This window comes from Benincasa hispida, chromosome 1, assembly GCF_027475165.1.
Source record: "Benincasa hispida cultivar pf3 chromosome 1, pf3_genome.v1.1, whole genome shotgun sequence".
Taxonomy (NCBI): domain Eukaryota; kingdom Viridiplantae; phylum Streptophyta; class Magnoliopsida; order Cucurbitales; family Cucurbitaceae; genus Benincasa; species Benincasa hispida.
Window position 1 is genome coordinate 31,807,834 of NC_143478.1, and position 14,374 is coordinate 31,822,207.

General features: G+C 32.0%; 1 protein-coding gene across 1 annotated transcript; it reads right to left on the reverse strand.

Annotated features, from left to right (window-relative positions):
- Positions 1-13,033: 13,033 nt before the first annotated feature.
- On the reverse strand, positions 13,034-14,087 carry LOC120069913 (transcription factor bHLH118-like). Its single transcript, XM_039021755.2, has 3 exons — positions 13,760-14,087; positions 13,315-13,659; positions 13,034-13,226 (listed from the first exon to the last, which is right to left on the reverse strand). Exons 1-3 carry the CDS (start codon positions 14,006-14,008, stop codon positions 13,155-13,157), a joined length of 666 nt encoding a protein of 221 aa, XP_038877683.2. The 5' UTR covers positions 14,009-14,087; the 3' UTR covers positions 13,034-13,154.
- Positions 14,088-14,374: the final 287 nt, after the last annotated feature.

Sequence of the window (14,374 nt, forward strand, 5' to 3'; positions counted from 1 at the left end):
CAATTTTAACTCTCCTACATTACAGGAGAGTAGGGAACAGGGAAACTACCCTCTTCCTCTTTTCCTTTAATTTGTAGAACGGTTTGCACTTTGAAGTGCTTGACTTTATGTGAAGTTTGCCCTCTTTCTCTCACACACTCTCACAATCTCTCCAATCTTTATTCTCAGAGGAAGTGTTCTCTATATTTTTCCTTCCCTTCCAAAAAGTTTCCACCAACCTCATTGTCCAAAAAGATTAGTAGATAAGATCTTTTGGTTGTGTCTTACATGAGATTTCTTGTTCGTGATGTGTCGTGAAGATCAATTCGATTGAAGAGGGAGAAGAATTCGAAGACTGATCTTCAAAGATAACAATGTTTTCCTTTTCAATTACATAATAACATGTTAAATTCCTCTGTTTTATCGTTTTGTGTAAAAATTCATTTAATACAACTAAGGCAAACAATGACCACACACATTTGCATAAGGAATTCAATTCCTACAATAATAACCTCATTTAATTTTGAGGTGAATATAGTGGAAAATTGTGTATATCACAAGTTCAGTGGGAGTAAATCAATCTTTCTAGTGTTATATGTTGATGACATACTCATAGCAAGTAATGATGTAGGTTTACTGCATTACACTAAGAGGTTTTTAAAAAAGAATTTAGAGATGAACGATCTTAGTAATGCTTCTTTTGTATTAGGAATTGAAATACTGTGAGATCGTTCTCAAGGTATTTTGAGATTTTCATAAAAGAATTACATTGAAAATATTTTGAATAGATTCGATATAAAATATTGTGCACCAAGAGATACCCTTGTCGCTAAAGGTGATAAATTTCATTTAGGTGAATAACCCAAGACTGCACTCGAGACTAAAATGATGTAGAAGGTTCTCTATGCATTGGCTGTTGAAAATCTAATGTCCGAGTCCAGATATTGGGTTCATAGTTGAAGTGTTATGCAGATATTTGAGCTACCCGGGGATGGATTATTGGAAAGTAGCCAAATGGGTTATGAGATATTTACAAAGAACAAAAGATTATATATTCACTTATCGGAGATCAGATGTTTTGGAGATCACCGGTATTTTGATTTCGATTATGTTGGATGCTAAGACATTTTGCCATATACTTTAGGCTATATCTTCATGTTGGCTGGAGGAGTTGTATCCTTAAAAAGTGTTAAACAAACATTTATGACTTCTTTTACTATGGCTGCAGAGTTTATAGCATGTTTTGAGGCATCCAATAATGGAATATAGTTGCAAAATTTTGTCATTGGGCTGTGGATAGTGGTTTGCATAGAAAGACCACTAAAATTATTTTGTGACAATAAGTCGGTAGTGATGTATTCTAATAACAATAGATATATGTTGGGTTTTATGTCCTAAAACTCGTGGTTTGTAAAAAGTAAACCTTATTCTGTTAATCAATATAGATGTTATTGAAGTTTGATTCACTAAAGTTGTTATTGAATGTTTGAATTGCTCATTTCGTTTTAGAAATAACCTAAATCCAATAAACTAAGATCCATGGCTATTATATGAGTACTTGAATTTTATGCAGAGACATAAGAGTAGATCAAATTCGAGTAGATAGCCAAAATGGTCTATGGTATACGGATAAGGTTGGGTACCTTATTCTAGGGACACTATTGAATGCGGTCCACTTTGTAGATGTTACAATTATTGTAAAATGGTACAAATAAAATGAACCTGATTCATTTATTGGAGACATGCGAGTGGGGGCATTCTATGCAAAGAGTTTGTATAAGATCGGAGGGTCAGTGTTCACTCTAAATGGAGGGGCTATAGTGTGACGAAGCATCAGAGGGGCTATAGTGTGGCGAAGCATCAAGTAAGGATGCATCACGGACTCCACTATGGAAGCCGAATACGTAGTCGCTTGTGAAGCAGCTAAGAAGGCTATTTGGTTGAGAAAATTCCTTACAGATTTGGAAGTTGTTCCAAATATGGATTTGCTGATCACTCTCTATTGTGATAACAGCAGGGACGTGGAAAATTCGAAGGAACCTCGAAATCATCATCGAGGCAAGCATATAGAATGGAAATACCACTTGATCAGGGATATTGTGCATCGCGGTGATGTAATAGTCATGAAGATCGCGTCGGAGCACAATGTTGCTGATCCATTTACAAAGTCTTTCACGGCTAAAGTGTTCGAGGGTCATCTGGAGAGTCTGGGTCTACGGCACATGCAACATCTTGTCTAGGGCAAGTGGGAGATGATACTGGGGTATAGAGTATGCCCTAGTTTATTGTGTATTGTACTTATAATTTTTCATGTATTGTACATGAGTCTCCCAAGGCATTAGGACAAGTGGGAGATTGTTGGGATTGGTGTCCTAATTCTCCCGAAGTCTCGTAGTTTGTAATCTGTACACATTGTAGTGAATAAAATAAAAGTTATTTTATTTGGCATTTACTCATATCCAATAAACAAAACTCCATGGTTATTGTATATAAACTTAAGTATGTATATGAGATATACAAGTGGATCATGCCTTAAGTGATAACCTAAATAGGTATGTAGTATAAGGATTAAGGAGGGATACCTGATCCTGGTGACACTACGGATACGACCCACTTTGTAGAGGTTTGCAAGTGTTGCGAACTACTACAGATGGTAGATCCTAACCATTCATGTGGAGACATGCGAGCGGGGGTGTCCTATACAAAGAGTTTGTATAAGATCGAACCACGAGATGATTAGTCTCTGTATATAATGCTATTGATACTTGAGACTTACATCTCACCTAAATGACCATAGGTGATGACCTCAATCTTGAGTGTTTTGGGAACTTCTGTCTTTGAGGGCGGTCTTTTGATTAATATGGGTGAGAGTGGCCAGATTTCCAACTCAACATGCCTACCTTTTTGGGCATTTGTCTGATTTGGGACCTGGGAACTTAGTTACACAAGATGGAATTCACCCCTTCTCCCAAGTAGGGGTAAATAGATAGATTGCTCCCTTAAGGGCTGTTCTCCGATCTTGAACATAGTGGCCACAACTTTTCTTTAGAAGAGAGGACTCAGTCATAGTAGGACTATAACTTATGTTCATTAGAGGGATCAGTGGTACTTAAGGAGTTAGATGTAACTATAGGGGCATAACGTTATTGGCCCAGTTGTACTTATGAGCGATCTGTGAAGGGTTATCGCACTGTTGATTGGTTGATATGGACACATAATATATCTATAGTAAGGAGAGTTTAGCTGTCGGTCTTTAGTGGAGTGCCTAACAATTAACGGATGATGGATCCTGTGACTAAAGAGTTTTGTCAGTTATTCACGTACCGTTGGAGCTTCGAGCTACAGGTCCATGAGGTCCCTTTGGTAGCTCAATGGATTCAAGTTGAGAATCAGTTCTTGGTATTGATTTGAAATGTTCAAATTGACAAAAGGGAATTCGATTATATATGACATGTTCGGTGTGATGTATGAGATACATCAAGTGGAGGATTAATGTAAATGAGATTTACATTAAGTACCATGAAATAGAAAAAGAACTATGGTTTATATGTTTCATAAGATGAAATATTAAAACTATAGGTTATAAATATAGTATGGTAAGTTGGTTATCATATATATTTATAATAATATTAATTATTGAATAATTATATCTTTTTCTATAAAAACCAATTGAGTGGGAGATTATTGGTGGTTTCATGGTAACCGTGAGATGAAAGGAAAAATGTTTTCCTAAATTTAGTAGTTATTGAATTGAGATTTTTCATTCTCAGAAAGACTCACAATGTCGCTGTCAAGTGAATAGGATTCACTAAACGATAGTTGAAGACAGACTAAACGATCGTGGAGTGACACTACACGATCGTTCACTAGCTGGCCATTAGTTAAACGATCGTGGAGTTTTTGCTAAACGATTGCATAACATTTGTTAAATGATTGGGCATCGTCTATACAATATACCTTTGTCATCTCCCACTTGCTCAATGTTTACATGATTGTTTTTCCTTCGGTCTCTTCCTCTAATCAAGTCCACACAGAGCCCACACTTCTGGATTCTCACACCGAGAATACCAAGGTAGCCATTGCGGTGATGTTGTACTCAACTCGACATAGTTGAGATTTTTGGAGGTCGTTCGTTGACTTCGCGGTGTTCGTATGGAGGTTACTGATTGATCGTGATGTATTGCGGTCATAGTATTCGAGCATTCGTGTATTACAATCTTGGAGATTGAACGAGCGTTCGTGATCAAGGGAGGTTGAAGATGAGTCTTCAAAGGTATGATGCTTTATCCCTTGATCTTATAATAAAGCATGCTGTAATTTTGTTGTGTGCATGACCGGTTAGTTTCCATTTCTCGACTGTAATTATGTATGTTCATATACAAATAGAATTTGGAACGATCATTTCGCTGCTCATGGAAATCCTCATATCTGATTTCCTTCATTCAAAACTTTATAGGCCTTGCAAAAAAGAGAAGCAACATCAGAGAAACTAATATTGGATAGAAGGAGACTAAGAAGCCAAAGAGACCATATATGTGTATTTCCTTTGTAATACCACAAGATATGGATGCTAGATTCATGAACCTTGTGGCATAAAGAGCTATCGTCGCATGCAATGATATAGGGTGGCTATCCATAGTAGGATAAGTTGGAAGAAGTTGAGATAAGCATGTTTCAAAAAGTTTTTTGTCTTTTGAGGAATATAAAGAACCCATAACCTCTTCCATAATTATGTCTTGATGTGATAATAAAGATACTTCCAAGATAGAGATTGGGACAATTTATACCCACTTTTCACAAAGTAGATTCCCTTTTTATCATAATACCACAAAAACCATTTGACTGAAGAGAAGAAAGGGGAATACTCTTGATGATCTTAGCATCATCCTGGCAGAAAAATCATCTATTAAAACCTAATTCCATTGCTCATCGATGATAAGACCATCCACCAAGACACGAACAAGGGTTGCGGGAATGAAATAAGTTTGAACATAGTTTCTCTACCAAAAGTATATTTGATAGTCAATGACGGATCACACACAAAACAATTGTTTTCAAATAATACATTACTTGTCATATTATGAGAGTTGTTCATGTTTAGACTTCATTCTCCTTGGCGACTAGAATACCATTGTTACCACCATTCATGATCAATTAACTATTAATTAATCATTCTTGCCACCATTATGGGAGCTATTATGTGGTTTATCTGGGTAGAGTGAAACAACTGAATTTTCAAAGATACAGCCAAGGATCATTCGGTTCCTTGGGATGACATCATTGCCACAACCACTAACCGGTGTAGAAAAGCCAAGCTCTTTTGTCTTCCACTATCTCTCCTAATTAGAAGTCTTTTCCTCTAGCTTCTCCATTGTAGATGATTTTTGCATGCTTTGATTCTTTTCAAAAGGGAAAAAAAAAAAAAAAAAAAATAAGAAGAAAAGAAAAGAAAAGAAAAAAAGAAAGAAAGAGAGAAAAATCTATTAATGTAAAAGGTGTGTGTATCACAATTTTAACTAGTCTCTTCTTTTTCTTTTCAAGATTGGTTAAAAATTCTTTTTTTTTTCTTTCTTCTTTCTTTTCCTTTATTGACATGTAGACTTTTGTGCTACAAAAATGTGAACTAGATTATATAAACACCTTTTTGAAAGGTAAATGATTTAATGTCTGCTTGGATTGACTTAGAAAAGAAAAAGAAAATTTTATTTTCAGTTAAACACTTTTGATTAAAACAATTTAAAATAAAAACACTTATGTGTTTTGGCAACTCTTTTTTCAATATTTTCTATATATAAGTTTATTTAATTTACAATGTACTAAAATTGTTTCTATTAATATAAAATTACTATAAACAATGATTATAAAATACTATGAACTATTGGGTGGTTACCAATGGTAATGGCGGAGGTGGTGGCTACCTGAGTTGGCTGGAGGTGGTTGCTAGAGTTTTCTAGTGGCAGTGTTTGCAGGTGGTCGGAGGTGGTCATCGATGGTGATTGCCGGAGTCAGTCAGGGCGGTGATCGAAGTTGGGCTCTTGCACTGGTTGTCAGAGTTGGGCGAAGGTGGTGGCCGGTGTGGTCTAGGTAGTGGTCAGAGTTGGTTGGCGAAGGGCAATGGTAGCCACAATGACATAGTAGAAGTGAGGTAGATGATTTTGAGCATTTTAGTAATTTTAATATTTATAAAAATTAGGGAGAGATTAATCATTAAACACTTAAAAGTCGTTTTCCTAAAAGTTGAACTTTCAAGTGTGTTTGAAACACATCTTCAAGAGTTTAATTTAAAAAATAAGTCAATTTGGAAAAAGTTCAAGTATTTGGCGATTACTAAAAATAAATTTTCAAAATGAGTTTATAAAATAAGTTGGTTTAGGATAAACACTTCAAATCAATATTTAGAAAAGTATTTTTTTAAGAGCCCGTTAGATAACATTCCTATTTCTTGTTTCTTGTTTCTTGTTTTTTATTTAAAAAGAAACTAACTTGTTTGATAGTTACTTGTTTCTAGATTTTGAGAAAGTTTCTAAAATTGAAGCCAAATTTGGGAAACAATCAAAAGTAGTTTCTCCTTGTTTTGTTTTGATTTTATGATAACAATTCCAAAAAAGTCTCAAATTCCAGCTTTGCATTGATGGTGGGAAGGCATGCCTGCTACTACGTCTATTTCGTTGTTTTGAGTTCGAATTAGGGATGGGAAAGAAACCTATGGGGTGCAGGTCCCTACGGGCCCCGACCAGAATCCCTAGTTTGACTAAGATAGGGGTCAAAGTGGGGACTTTTGAAGGGGGAGGGCATCCCTGTCCCCACCCTGACCCTCGACCTTAACCTTGCAATTTATATATATATATATATATATATATATATATATATATATATATATGCTTAGCCTAGCGATACCTATTTCTTTTACCCAATATTTATTTGGCCCACCCATACCAATTTTTTTCAATACTTATTTGACTCATGTCAAAGAACAAAGCCCAAAACTAAAGCCCTAAACCAAATCCCACACTTTGAAACCCTAGTAGTCTTTTACAGTTTACACTATCTTGAAGACTTGAACATATTTGAATGACTAAAGTGAAGCTGTCGCTGGGGTTCATTCGCTGCTGCTGTTAAGTTTGTGTCCTCCGTTGGTGCTGTCGTTGGAGTCGTCCACTGCCATCATTATCAACTGTTGTGTTGCCGCCTCCAATTTCGTCTTAAATGTGAGTTTAGTTTTTTTTTTTTTTTTTTTTTTTTTTTGTAATTTAAAAAATTGAGTTGAGTTTCATCTCAAATGGGAGAGGGGAATGGGTCCTCGCAAGGAACCATTTTCCCGACGGGGAATCCCTGCCCTCATCCCCACCTTTAAATGACAGGGATGGGGAACCCTTTCCCCCTCCAGCCCTGCCCCAGTCTCCTTGCTAACCCTAGTTTGAATCCTAGGTAAGTTGAATTTCTTTTTTTTTTCCTATTCCTTTTATTTTCATCTCTTTTCTATACTAATTTTGCTTTATTTCTTTTATATTTATTCATTTTTTAATTAACTTTTCTATATTTATACGTTAATTTAATTTTGAAATTTGAATTTTTCAATATTTAGATATGTATTATTTTAATTTTTCATATGTATATTAAAATATTTTTGAAGGGTGAATTTTGACTTTTGAATTTTCCAATATACATGGTTATATATTATTTTAAATTTTAAAATTTTTCCTTAGCATATTGAAATCGGTTAAAATTTTATAATATGTAAATTATGTTAACTAAGACATTTATTTAGTTCCACTTTAATGTTTTTTATCACATACTTTTATCATTAAATGTCCTTTACCCACTCAACCCGCAAAAATCATGTGAATAGCATGTTGCACGATTCACAATTACAACAGGTTGCATGATCGTCAAGGTAGTCTATTCAATTATTTTAGTAATGAATCAATGATCGGTGAAAATACACAGAGTTTTCCAGACAATTTGTATAGTATAATTGAGTTAGATATAAGTTGAAATAATTTTAAATATTGCTATTGTTTTAAACTGAAATAGTTTTCAAACGGTTCGAGTGAAAGATAATATTACCGATCAAATTGAGCAACATTTAAAGGATGTAGTTGTGCATCAAGATTTATTTGTATTAGATGATATAAACTTTTGATAATTTCTTTTTCGATATATCTTTTCTATATTATATTATTACAAAAAAAAAAAGAAAAAGAAAGAAAGAAAGAAAGAAACAAGAAACAGTTATGAAACAAGTTTCTATTTCTATTTCTTTTTTTTTTTTCAAGAAACAGAAGACAAGAATAGTTACGAAACATATTCTATTTTGGTTCTTAAAAAGCAGAAAACAAGAAACAAGAAACAAGAAATGAGAAACAGGAAATAGAAAACAAGAACGTTATCAATGGGTCCTAAGTTTTTAGTTTAATAGTTAACCTCTCCCTAATTTCTATAATTCTTAAAATTACAAAAGTGTTATAGTAGTTATCTATGTCACTTCCACTTTGTTGTTGTGGTTACCACTGCCTTCCACTAGTCTAACTTGGCTGACCAACCGTCGGCAGCCACCTCTGGCCACCATCACTCACCAACTATGCCATAGCCAACTTTGGTCACCACCGCTAACAACAATCTCTAGCAACTATTATTTTAAATTATCAGTTCATAGTATTTTATATAGTCATCATTTTTTGACTTTAATAAAAACAGTTTTAGTATGTAACAAACCAAGCAAACTTAGGATAAAAATACCTTTCATAAAGAGTTGCCAAACACATAATTGTTTTATTTTAAACGATTTCTATCAAAAGTATCAAAAGTGTTTTTAATAAAAATGATGTCTTGAAAAGTATATTTTTTTCTATGTTAATCCGAATAGGCCTCGAAATATTTATCCTAAACCAACTTATTTTTTAAAAATTATTTCAAGTGGCCCAACCACTTAATTTTTTTTTTTCACAGTAACTTATTTTAGACTATTAAACTGTGTATTCAAAAATAACTGAGATGAGTAAGAATGTTGATAGAGCAGTTTAATGCTACTTGACTGCACTGTGCAGAAGATGTGTTTCCACAATAAAGAAAGATGGTAGAGGCCCAAATCAAGCCCATTAACAATTAGTTTTAGGGCCAATGGGCTAAGATGGTTTTTATTTTTGCAATTTTAGCTTATCAAGTGATCTTAAAATTTGAATTTGTACCATTCAACTCTGATTTACTAATCTCGACCACTTTTATTGTTAATGAGTAATAAAATAAACTTACTTTTTTAATTCGACAATTTGATGTAGAGATTTGAGTTTTAGACAAATATATAACAACTTAACCCTGAGCTAAGAAATTTTAAAATGGCAAATATAAAGTTTCTAATTGACCACATTATCATTATTTCAATTTTGCATACACACACTAATTTGAATCCTCATTATATTGGGCACAATCAATGAACCTCTGTCTTTCAATATATATATATATATTTGGTGAATAAATTAAAGTATATATAAATTATAGCTTTTTGAGGAGGACGAAAAATTGGCACACATGTGATTTTATATTTTAATCATTAATGGTTTGATATATATATATATTAGACAATATTAATACTAGCAAATCAATTACAACATAAAAGGCTAGAAATAGATTTTTCACTAGAAAAAAACTTGCAAGTAAAGAAATTAAGTATATGGATTGTGAGTGATTTTGAAATGGTTAGAATCACTTTTATCGTGTTTAAATTATTTCAAAACATATTTTTAATAACTCATAATCAATTTAATATTTAATTTTACATTTTAAATGCATTAATCATATTTTTAAAATTGATTTTTAACTATTAAAGCATTCTATAGGTGATTTTAAACATGATAATAGTGATTTTAATCATTTTAGAATCACTCCTAAACATGTCACAACATATAAACACATTAAAAAAGGGACTTCCAAATTAACCATATGAAAAAGTCACTGGCTTATGTGAAACTTTTGAGGTAAAACTTTTGAATTTATATAATATATCTATTTTATTGAGTATTTATAATTTATTAAAGTTAGTATATAGTATAAGAAAAAAAGATATGCATGCAAGTAGACTCCATTTAATAATTATTTGGTTTTTCATTTTTTGTTTTTGAAAATTTAAATTTATATATACAAATGCTACTTTCACTTATTAGTTTTTATATTTCAAAATTGTTTTTATTTTAGAATTAGGCAAGAATTCAAGTGTTATTTAAGATAAATAGAAATATACAAACTCATATCCTTTTGTCGAACAAGTCCCCTAAGTCTCAGTTGAATTATTATTAGAAACACAAAACGAATCGTTCTATTTGTCTTTTTTCTACCCGCCTTTATTAGGTTTCTAATAATACATACATTTTCACAAAGAAACTGTCCAAGGCTAATTCTTGTGGGTCCTCATGGGCAGCTTATCTCTAATTGGATTTCCTTTTCTAATTGGATTTTATTCCATTTCTCAGCTCTTATAAGCCCCTTCTTAATTAGTTCAAGTTAACTTATAGTAGTTATCTGATAACAAATGTCTGAAGGACTTCATAAAAGGTAACAGGCAATAAGGATGGAAGAGAGGAAATTTTCACCCCAACAAAATTATACATGAATGCAATGGAATAATATAATATAGAGAGACCCTTTCATTCAAAGGATCTTGAAATTAAAGATCATATCCAATAAGGGAAGAGAAACTCCCCAAATCTCTCTAATAAAGCAGCTAGTTTTAATGCCCACCAAGGATTTGGATGGCTGGTTCTCATTTCTTTTTGTTGCTTTTGAATATTGTATCTTATATACTTTGAATGTAATCCCAGATAATATGTATGAACTCACCAACTCTTTGGGTCCTAGTTCAGATCTTTTAGTTTATAGAATCAGATTTGATCTTATAATCAAATTAAAGTATATGGTAGTCGATACTTGTCTCCATGTCTCTGCAATCAATGAGTTCTTTGTACTTAACAAATGGTGAGATATGTACTATCTTAAAAGGAAAAAAAAAGAAAAAAAGCACTTATAGAGAAAATACTAATCATGCTTATAGCACATCCAAAATACACGATATAATTTAGATGATTATATTTATATCAACTTTATATGTATAAAAATTAACTTAAAATTTTATCTATAAAACAGATAATGTTAATAGATTGTTCAATTGATTAAAACATTACCTTACCGATCAAAAAATTAGATTCATTTCGAATTTCCGTTGTACGTATTGTTAAGCTTTAAAAACTAATAAGATTGTCCCAAATCGAACATAAATAAATTGACATACAAGTGTGCTAATAACCACGAAACGAATATTTTTACTTTTAATTATACTAAAAATAATAATAAGGTGGCACAAAATTATATTTAACTAATATAGCACAAAAATCAAGTTAAAGTGTGCACATAACTGCAGATAACATATACTTCTATCTGTGAACTTGAAAATTCAAATTTCTCATAAATTCAAATGTCTCATATTCTCATTTGTTGTACTGAAAATAAAGCAGAAAAATATAATCAAGTCATAGGAATGCCCTAATCCATATATAATATTATAAACCCTTCCTCCTTATATTCTTGTTCGTCATTAATTCCTTTAATTGATTGTTGTTCATGTTCATACATGAAGTTTTTTAAAGGAATCTGGGAAGTTCCAAAGAACATTAAAAACATAGTTAAAAAATAATTTAGACCTCGTTTGGTAACCATTTTGTTTTTTATTTCTGAAATTTAAGTTATGTTCTCCCTATTTCTTACAATAGTTTGCATTTTTTAAGTATAATAGTTGAATTCTTAACCAAACTCCAAAAACAAAAACAACTTTTTAGTAATTACTTTTTTTACTATCCAAAATTTAGTTTGGTTTTTTAAACTATTGGTAAAAAAATAGATAACAAAAAATGAAATTTGAAGATGAAAGTAATGTCTATAGACTCAATTTTTAAAACCTGAACCGAAACTAAAAACAAAATGGTTACCATATAGGCCTTAAAAGTTTTCCAACGATGGAAGAATCTAATATATTTTCCACAATTCAGACAAGCACACAGTCTAAACAGACAATGTATGTAGCCATCAACAATCTAAACACAGCAACTGAAAGAGATGTCTGAAGCTTGGCAGATTTGTCTAGTTCTAATATAAACACAAACAACCAGAACCAAAGAAACGCATAAATTCAAATTTTAGTAACTAATTTAAATGATTATAATTAAAAAGAAACATACAAAAATATGTTGAATATATTTTGCTTTATGCATCTATAAACTTAATCAGTTATTTATATGTCAATCTGAATATAGCATAAAGCTTAATTAGTTAAGGACGTGGTTTCGAACCATACAACCTTTTAAATTAAAATCTTGAATATACAATGTGTCTTTTATATATGTTGTAGAATTGTATAAATGTTTACAGAATTTTTCATATATTTATAGAAGATTGGTCATGCACCCACAATTCTAAGAGAAGATCAAAACATTCTTAAAGAGTTTTTTTCATCTATCAATTGTGGAGTTAGTTTGCCAATTTTATTTTCTTCATCTAGCTAGTCTCAAATGACCTTGTATGTTCTTTTCTTTTTAGACAAGTGCTTAGAGTTTTAATCACAAATTGGTTTTATTATTAAGGTTTTATTTGAAACCCATGTCTTTAAAATATTTACATATTTTGTAAGAAAACAAATTTAAGTTCATAGTCAACTTTCAAATACAAATACAAGTTTTTAAAAATGATCATTCTTCTAGTTTTCAAAACTTGACTTAGATTTTGAAAACATCGTTAAAAATTGAATAACAAAACAAAGAAACTAATATATGAATGAAAGTACCGTTTATAAACTTAATTTTTCAAAGACTGAAAATTCAATCGTTATCCAATAGAGAAGTAATTAAATATTTTCATTTTGCTTGAGTACAACTTTTTTTTGCATTCAACTTATATATGATGTATTCTTTAACCCCTAAATGATAAACCTAATACCTTTTTGATAACTCCCAAAACAAATCTTCTCAAGAATAAAGACCTCATACAGGTTGAAAATAAAAGGGTTCATCCATTACTAGTAAGGAGACTAAAGGCACAATTTTGCTTAGAATCATAGGTTGTAACACTTCACAAAACCTCCTTCATTGAAACAACTAATGATAAGAGCTAGAAAGATGGGATTCATCACCAAATCACTCAGAGTTGCAAACTTGATATAGTTTTTGTTGCAGTTCATGCAGATCAATCCTGCTTGAATCATCTACCTGAAAAACAAAAAACAATCCACAAAAGGTAAAATCACCCTCTAAAAAATAGATGAAAAAAGGGGTCCAAATCCTACAATCAAGCAACCTTTGTCTGAATGGTGTGCAACATCCTTTCCTTTACTTTGGTTGAGGCACAACTTTCAATTTGAATACTTTGTTCAAACAAAACCCTCATCACTCCTGAAAGTTGAAAATTTTCCTCCATAATGCAATTACTTATCACAATCTCCAACCCACCTGAATATGGCTTAATTACAACACAACTTGGAGAAGAAAGATTATTGCAACATTGATTGTCGCAACTTGAAGATTCAAAATTCAGCCTCTTTAATATTGCATATCTTTTAACTTGAAGCTCACTGATCTTCCCTCTTAAATGTTCAATATAATTCACAGCCTCATCAACAATATCAGCCCTCGTACGTTTACCCTAAAATCCCCAAAATTACATAAATATAATTTTTTTTTTTAAAAAAAGACAAGGTAATTAAAGCAAAAATCGGTTTATTTATTTTTATATTTTTTTCTACCTTTATAAATTCAAGAGGAAGCAAAGATCGAAGGTTGGTGAGTAGAGAGGCCATTTGTTTCCTTCTTTCTCGTTCGAGATCTCTGTGCATAATCTTCCTCTCTTCATTTTGAGTGGTAATTTGAATTCTGTCGGTATTAAGATAATTATCACTACTGCTTCCTTCTGGGAGTGAAATTAGTTGAGAAGAAAAGAGATTCTGGAGATGGGATTGATAATCATGATGAGAGGGATCATTGAAAGGAAACATTTTTCTGGAGTGTGGGCAGTTGAAATTGGAGTTAGTAAATTAAGATTGAAATAATTGAGATGAAAAATTAGCAAGGCTTTTTATCTTTAATTTATTGGATTTGTATTTAAATGTAATAAATTGTCGTGGTAGTCACAAGGTATACAGTGTAAAACGCGGAGTCAAAAGCAAGCTCAAAGCTCCCGTTTTTGACGATCAATGGTTGGGCCGTAATTGGCTTTTCACATCGGAGGGACCCTTCCTCTGTCACCTCAGTGTTCCAAATCGGCGATTGTTCAACCTTACCCAAAATCCAGTTTGACCATTTTCTTTTTTATATTATTTTTTGTTTCCAATTTTTTCCATCAACAATGAAATTTTGGAAAG

What these genes read in the sequence shown, in the direction of transcription:
- LOC120069913 (XM_039021755.2), bottom strand. Translation starts at nt 14,008, where the DNA reads ATGTTTCCTTTCAATGATCCCTCTCATCATGATTATCAATCCCATCTC. An exon ending in TTCCTCTTGAATTTATAAAG is followed by an intron (nt 13,660 to 13,759) that starts GTAGAAAAAAAT and finishes TGGGGATTTTAG; the next exon opens with GGTAAACGTACGAGGGCTGA. An exon ending in TGCACACCATTCAGACAAAG is followed by an intron (nt 13,227 to 13,314) that starts GTTGCTTGATTG and finishes TTTGTTTTTCAG; the next exon opens with GTAGATGATTCAAGCAGGAT.